Here is an 8,503-nt window from a genome sequence, read left to right as displayed (position 1 = left end):
CTCTCGCTGTACTTTGATGTCATACACCGATCGATCTTCAAGTCGAACACACCTCTTTACTCTCACGTGTCACGTGTAATCGCAGCCTCTGCGATTGAAAAATCGCGTTTTCTCATATCGCGATATTATCGCAAATGCAATTAATCGTTCAGCCCTAATGTCCAGGCTAAACCATTCTTTATAATGGGAGTGGATGGTAGCCCAAAATTTGTAGTCCAAAAAATTGCACCCATCCATTATAAAAGAAGTCCACACGGCTCCAGGGGGTAAATAAAGGCCTTCTGAAGCGACGCAATGTATTTGTGTAAGAAAAATATCCATATTTACAACTTTATAAACCTTAATCTCTAACTTCCGCTAACTGTCGTGCGCGCATTCACGAGAGAGTGGCATCCAGCGGATGATGTAGCACGTAGGCAAGTGCAGTGACGAACGCGGAAACGCAGAGGAGAGAGCAAAACAAAACACCGGTCACGAATTAGTAGTACAAAACGAGGATTTGTAAAGAAAAAGGTTGGAGGATTTCAATATAAGCCAAGAGGACAATGGTTTTCCTTTGCTATAAACAAAACTTGTTTCTTGCGAGACTAGCATATTCTCACCGGCAGGGCCGGATTTACCTCTTTTCGTGACATAGGCAAAACTAATTTTTGGGCCCCCTTCCCTATTAATATAATAGGCCTAATATTACCACCCAAGCTAACAAAAATATTTCTTAATCAGTGGAACCGTTACAGTGATTTCTATCGCAATAAGCATTTGCGTTCAGTCAATAAAAATCGAATGTAGCTCTAATTTATTTGAGAACTCAGAAAGACCATTCCATTAATAGGCACAGCGTACCACTTCGGGAGTTATTTCTCTAATAATTTTAACGGCCAGGAGTCACAACCACACATCAAGACATTGTTCAGATGATTTGTTTCAAGATATTTAACATCCCCATGATTTACTCACCCTCAAGCCATCCTAGGTGTATATGACATTCTTCTTTCAGACGAATACAATCGGAGTTGTAATAATAAATAATGTCCAGGATAATCCATGCTTTATAATGGGAGTGGATGGTAGTGAATCGATGCGTTTGTGTAAGAAAAATATCCATATTTACAAATCTTAATCTCCAGCGTCCGCCAACTGTCGTACGCGCGTTCACGAGAGAGCGGCATCCAGCGGATGACGTAGAATGTAAGGCAAACGCGGTGACGAAATTGGAAGTGACGAATGTGGAAACGCAGAGGAGAGAGCAAAACAAAACACCGGTCACGAATTAGTAGTACAAAACGAGGATTTGTAAAGAAAAAGGTTGGAGGATTTCGATATAAGCCAAGAGGACAATGGTTTTCCTTTGCTATAAACAAAACTTGTTTCTTGCGAGACTAGCATATTCTCACCGGCAGGGCCGGATTTACCTCTTTTCGTGACATAGGCAAAACTAATTTTTGGGCCCCCTTCCCTATTAATATAATAGGCATGATATTACCACCCAAGCAAACAAAAATATTTCTTAATCAGTGGAAACCGTTACAGTGTTTTCTATCACAATAAGCGCTTGCGTTCAGTCAATAAAAATCGAATGTAGGTTCCTTATTTGTTTGAGAACTGAGAAAGACCATTCCATTAATAGGCGCGGCGACGTGGCCACATAATAACCACTTCGGGAGTGCATTATTTCTCTAATAATTTTAACGGCCTGTGGAGTCAAAATCGCATATCAATTGTTCAAATGATTTTTTCCAAGACATTATGTTTCTGTCCTGAAATCTCGTGTGTGTTGAACTAGCTAATTTTTTACGCACCTCATCCCAAACCTTCCGTTGCAAATTCCAAAACGTCATTTTAGAGCTAATAACAGAGGCTTGAGCCATTGATATGCAGGCTAACGCAGTTATTAGAGAGGGAGAGAGAGAGAGAAGTGCGTGTGAATACCTGCGTCTGTGCGTCTCTCAGCAGTGTTAAGCAGCAGCGTCTACTAATAGCGAATCTTCAATTTGAACTGCTTCAAGAACTTTGCTACCGAGAAATGTCATGTAGCTTTTCAGCTGCGCAACTATTTTATTGATAAATTCACGGTGCAGCGCTGACAGCAAGTTTCTGTCTGCGTCTCCACGTGTGCGCGCGAGTGTGTGTCTGTACTGTGCGTGCGTCTGTATTTCCATACATAAAAGTGGAAGACATGGAAATAGTTTGTCATTTTTACCCTTTTGTTTGTTATATTTATTTGCTCAATGTCTTCTGGGGTTTTAGTTCTTTTGCTGTTGTAGATATCCCATAGTATAACAAAAATATTATATATCTCTTAGTTGTGTTTGGGCCCCCTCTGGACGAGCCAGCATAGGCACGTGCCTAGAATGCCTATGCGTAAATCCGGCCCTGCACACCGGAGTTTACGCTACGCCTACGTCATCCACTGGACGCCACTCTCTCGTGAACGAGCACGACAGTTAGCGGAAGCTAGAGATTAAGGTTTATTAAGTTGATAGGTTTAGAAATTTATACTGAAATTATACATTTTGGGCTACCATCCACTCCCATTATAAAGCATGGATTAGCCTGGACAGTGAAGTTAATATAACGCCGATTGTATTCTTCTGAAAGAAGAATGTCATATACACCTAGGATGGCTTGAGGGTGAGTAAATCATGGGGTAATTTTGTTTTATTTTTGGGTGAATTAAACGTGAATATGTCTATGAAAGATTGTATTACTGTACTGTGATAAAAGAGAATCACAATGCTGAAAAAGCATTTTCAGAAACAACGTTTGGATTTGAAATCAAAATAATGGATAAATGTTGTGTTTGTGATATAAACAGCCGCGGATCAGGAGCGGACTGCAAACGCGTCCTGTGCAAAAGCAAAATGAGTCTGTGCTGCTTCTGCACCGCATGCACATACTCTATACGCACTGCAGACGGAGTACGTGTGAACTTGGCGCAACAAATCTAGTTCAACATCTGAGGCAACGCCACAAAGAGCTCTATTACCAATGCATGGCAAAAAAAAATCCCTGGACAAGGGCTTTTTTTTTTCTGCCATATGTTTATTCTAGAGACATTTTGTTACACCTTTACTTAGTGATTATTTTGCCTTATGTCTGTTCTAGAGACATGTTACAGCTTTTTGATAAAGCTCTAATTGGTTTTCTTTTGGAAATATGTTTCAAATTCACACTTAATGCATTAATGACTGTAAAGCATGTCTGTGTGTGTCAAAATCGTGATTAAAATCGAAATCGCAAAATTTATCAAAGAAATCGCGATAAGTTTTTTTTTGTCCATATCGCACAGCCCTACTTTAAAGCATTGCTGGTTACACATTTCATATGTGTGCTGTTCTGACATGCGCTTTTTCTGAGCGTGTACACCTGAAGCGCGCGCACACTAAAAAGCCTGTCAAACAGCGCCTGATTACTAGACTTAAGTTATCTTTCGTATCTGATTGCACTAATACTGTCAAAACACACAAGGTTTACATATAAACACAGTTGTTTATGTCTACAGTGAAACTAAACAGTTGAGAGAAAACGGACGCGTGCCTGTATGTTAGATGCGTGCAGTTCTTAAAGCGACAGCAGACTATTTGTACTAAACTTACTGCTGCTTGTAAATAAAGGGATAGTTCACCTAAAAATGAAAATTCTGTCGTTATTTACTCACTCTCATGTTGTCCCAAACCTGTATTAATTTCTTTTGTGAAGAATGTGTGTAACCAAACAGTTGCTGGTCCCCATTGACTTAGGAAGGAAAAAGTAGTAGGAAAAAATTCCATGGAAGTCAGTGGGGACCAGCAACTGTTTGGTTACACGCATTCTTCAAAATAACTTTTATGTTCAACAGAAGAAAGAAACTCATTCAGGTTTAAAACAGCTTAAGAGTGAGCAAATGTTAACATAATTTTAATTTGTGGGTGAACGATCCCTGTAATGTTAATAAAACAACAAAACAGAGAAAAATTACTCCCTGCTCTTTACTGAAAAACTCTAATACAGTTGCTTTAATAAGAATCAATGTAAAATTGAAGTGTATATAGTGTTTTTTTATTAAATTTCTTGAATGCTACTGCTAAATACACCTACTGTCCCTGGAAAAAATAAAGCACTGTTAGTTGTATTTGTATATTATGTGCGTTTGTAATGTATCTTTGTTCTTATTTTTTAAAAACAAAGATAAAATAATGAGTGATTTTTAATCTTTGCTCACTTTGGCCTAAATGTCTGCCTTTGGTTTTTTCTTCTTATTATTATTATTTATTCATCAAGTTTTTTCATTGGTTTTTAGCATAGATTTACTTGTAACCACATAAATAAAAAACAAACAAAAATGTTAATAATTAAAAATAAATAAATAAAATATCATAAAAATATTTTCTTCTTTATTAGCACTGCCCTACATTAAACAGTTTCTTTATTAGTACTGTCCTAATTAATTAAATAATATATTCGTTTTTATCTTTTTTTTAGCAAAAATAAAATTATAATAAACCGAAGCAAAGCATAGATATACTTGTAACCTTGTAAAAAAAAAAAATGTTTTTTTTAAATATATATATACTGTATATACACATGCATACATGTCCTCAGATGTCTTTATTGGTATTCAGCACAAAAAATGTACACCATTAACAGGAATGAAGTATAGATATAATTATTTAGATATACTTGTAATCACATCAATAAAAAAATATAAGATCATAAAAATTGCAATTTGTTTTTTATTAGTACTGACCTGTATAATTATTTCACATTTTGTTTGTTTATATATATAGACAATTTAACTGCTTAGGACAAACAAGGGACAACTGTGAAATATCTTATTTAGGGCAGAACTACATAAAAACTAAATGCAATTTTCATCATTACACCTTTTTATTAAAACATAAATAATTTATTTTAATAATATATATATTTTTTTACATTAATAAAAGTAATAAATAATACATTTTTGCAGATTCTGAAAGGTGCATGTAAACTTGTGACTGCTACTGAATCATGTCATGAAATATAAAATCTTGTTCCATTTTTTTCTAAGTGCCACAAATAATCGGTTTTGAGGAAGTTCTTGCTATTTTTGTTTGCAAGATGCATCAGGTGCTCTGTGAATGTCAGTGATTGCACAAAACTACATTAAATCTCACTGAATCTCTCTATTTGTAGCTCAGGGTCTGGATCACATAGCGGAGAACATCCTCTCGTTTCTCGACGCTCATTCTCTGTGCTCTGCTGAGCTGGTCTGTCGAGAATGGCAGCGGGTCATTTCAGACGGAATGCTCTGGAAGAAGCTCATCGAGAGGATGGTGCGCACGGACCCGCTGTGGAAAGGCCTGTCAGAGCGTCATCAGTGGTAAAAAAACACACACAGACGCTCATTTGCTTTGTTACACTGATCAAACATGTGTAAAGCTGTGCAGTCTTTTTTAAACTCTTGATTGTTGTTGTACACGACAAGTACAAAATTATTAGTGATGTATTCCACAAGAACATTATATTAAACAGAGATATATATTTCAAATTTACATGTGTGTATATATCAAAATACACAGAAAATGCATACAATATGTCTATATAGTTTTTTTAATCAATTTGTATTTCAGTTTTATTTAAACTATTTTTTTTTTCTATTTTTTATGTCTATATAGTTTTTTTTTATTATGTATTTATTAAGCTTTAATTATTTAGTACTTCAGTTTAAGCTAACCAAAAATGAGAAATGTTGACTTGGAAACTAGCTGAAATAAAATTAGATTATTGTTTTTTTTTGTAATATTTTGTTTTATTTCAAATAATGTTTATTACATTTCAGTTAATGACTTTTTTATGGTTTTCATTTTAGTGAACAATAACTGCTTGGTAACCATTGTATAGGTAGGATAATAATAAAATAAAATAAAGAATGCACAGCCACCTTTGCACCTCAGGTGTGCATCAATAATTCAACCATTTGTTGTCAGTTATTCCTTATATATGACGTGTAATCAGTCATCTATCAGTCAGAACAGTGTTTCTTATTTTACCTTTTAAAACTCATTTTTGTTGACTGCAAATTTGATCACATGCCTGAAATAATAGAACCATGTGCATTGGTGTGAATCATAATTAGTGCTGACAAACCAACAAATGCATGTGATGATTGTGATTAATCACAAGCCCAGTCAATCCTGTGGAATTATTGACATAAACTGACAGTATTTTAAGTGTGTGTTTGTGTGTAAAATATGTGTTGTGAATATCAATTAATCATGTATGTAATGAAGGTGGTGGCTGTGCGTTCTTTTTCAATAGTTGAATTATTAATTAATTTATTTATCTATTTATTATCTACCTATACCATGGTTACCACACAGCATTATTATCATTAACTTAAACAAAAACCTAAAAAAAATAAAAATAATTCATTACTGCAAATGCAATAAACATTATTTGAAATAAACTAAAATTTAAATTTATTTCCGCTTATTTTATTTCAGCTAGTTGCCAAGGCATTTAGTTTAAGATTGAAGTACTAAATGAACTAAAACTAAAACTTAAGAAAAACGATATATATTAGTGCTGTCAAAATGAACTTAACACATGCGATTCATTTCTTCAGTTTAACGCGTTAAAGATATTTATTAATTATTTATTAATTATTAGTATTAATTAACGCAGGGGCGGAGCTAGGCTATTTAGACAACAGGTTTACATGCATGCAAGTTAAAAAAACACTTTCATTTTCTTATAATAGGAATTTTGTGTGGGGTTACTCTGCTCTGATTGGTCCGATGACCCAGTCTGCTGTGATTGGTCTGCTGCGTACAACGCGTGTTGGAAACAGAATGCCCATCAACATTACAGGATTACAGCTTATCAATAATTGGAGAAAGCACACTATGTATAGACACAGAAGATGGCATTGATTTTACCTTACCAATTCGAGCCAGAGTCAGATGAAGAAACGTCAGCTTGGTAGTAAAAACCCAAACAATAATGCTATATGCATTAGCAGAACACAGACATGGAGTACTAATAAATCCCTGTAGTTTGTAAACCAACGTATTGCTCCATCCTTTATCATGACTCAAAGTCATAAGAATGACAGTCAGTAATCAACACATTTATAGCTGAATTATAACGTGAGATAGCCAGAGACTTATAGCTGCAGTGAATGTACACACAACAGCGGTTCAGAGTTGACTTTCTTTTGAGAGACAATAACTTTATGTATGATGCACTTTCAGCTTTACAACTTTGCAGACTGTTTACATTCACATACAGCTACATTACACACCGCATGAAATGTAATTTTCAAAAATCCATAATAGGGGCACTTTGATTGACTCTGAAATGGTTTTCAAAACTGTCCTGGAGCAGCCCAGCACTGTCTCCCTCATCTAACACACCCGATTCAACTTAGATTTCCTACTTGCTAAAGGGCACAGGTAGCTAAATATGACACTTATTATAATGGGTTTATGTGAACATTGTTTTAAAGGCACAATATGTAAGATCTTTTTATTAAAATATCCAAAAACCACTAGAACAGTGTTATATATTTTGCTGACTTGTGTACTTACATTATCCCAAATGTTTCGAAGAATGTTTAAATCCAGAGAAATAAGCAATTTTAACTAGTGACACGGAGCATGTCTATAGTGTCATTGTGTCGCCTGCCAATGACGTCATAACCCCTCGATTTCCGTAGAAAACATGGAAACAGCAAAGACGCTTTAATATGTTGTGCGTTTTAATAGACCGGTGACGACCGCACAGAGTAGCATTATAACAGAACTTTCAAATGTATCTAGTATGATAAAACAGCGCTGCTTTTTTCCCACCACATACGTACGACTGGAAGGAGCGGAAGCGGTCGACTGTGGCATAATAAAAGCGCCGCTGCTTTCGAGCCGTGTGTCGCGCTCGTTCAGCGGCCTCGTTTCGCTTCGACGGCTTTCAGCCTCACCCTGCTTCATTCTACTACGTTAATAAATCATTAGCTCATCCATGAACATGATTTCTGCCTGAGTCCCGTCGGATTGCATCGGCTGTGTGGATGAAGACGACAACTCCCATGATTCCACACTCAGTCACGGCGTCATCAAACTACGCCTTTGTCTATTTGTTTATTTTGAATACGCGCCCTCTAGTGGTGAAAATTACATATTGTGTCTTTAAGTTCACTTAAATTAGAAGTTGTTATTTTTTAAGTCTAATAAATGTTAAAATTGATAGCTCTCAATTACACTGTAATGTTGAATGGCTAAAGTCAATGGTTAAATATTGGGGGGGGGGCAATTTTATAGAGAATCACTATTGGTATCATTGATACTGGCCTTCAGTCATAAAAAAAGATGCCATTAAACAAATATTTAAAAATATACTGTCTTTATGTTGTTTGTACATTAATTTGAAGATTGAATGTAAAATTATTGAAATGTATACACCCCTGTATAAATCTATACACCCCTCCCCCTCCTCTGACGAAACAACCCAGCGCGGGCTTACTTTAACCCAGCTGTTGATCTCTTCT

General features: G+C 35.7%; 1 protein-coding gene across 2 annotated transcripts in view; it reads left to right on the top strand.

The window, feature by feature from the left end:
* Positions 1-8,503, top strand: part of LOC107655672 (F-box/WD repeat-containing protein 11-like) — a 44,019-nt gene that overhangs the window by 23,173 nt on the left and 12,343 nt on the right. For both annotated transcript variants that reach the window (XM_016443241.1, XM_016443240.1), the window contains one exon: positions 5,155-5,341. In XM_016443241.1, the coding sequence (XP_016298727.1) occupies positions 5,155-5,341 (187 nt within the window). The remainder of the gene's footprint in view (positions 1-5,154; positions 5,342-8,503) is intronic.

Source organism: Sinocyclocheilus anshuiensis, unplaced genomic scaffold (assembly GCF_001515605.1).
Source record: "Sinocyclocheilus anshuiensis isolate Anshui unplaced genomic scaffold, SAMN03320099.WGS_v1.1 scaffold1008, whole genome shotgun sequence".
Classification (NCBI taxonomy): domain Eukaryota; kingdom Metazoa; phylum Chordata; class Actinopteri; order Cypriniformes; family Cyprinidae; genus Sinocyclocheilus; species Sinocyclocheilus anshuiensis.
This window is presented reverse-complemented; position numbering and strand designations above follow the sequence as displayed.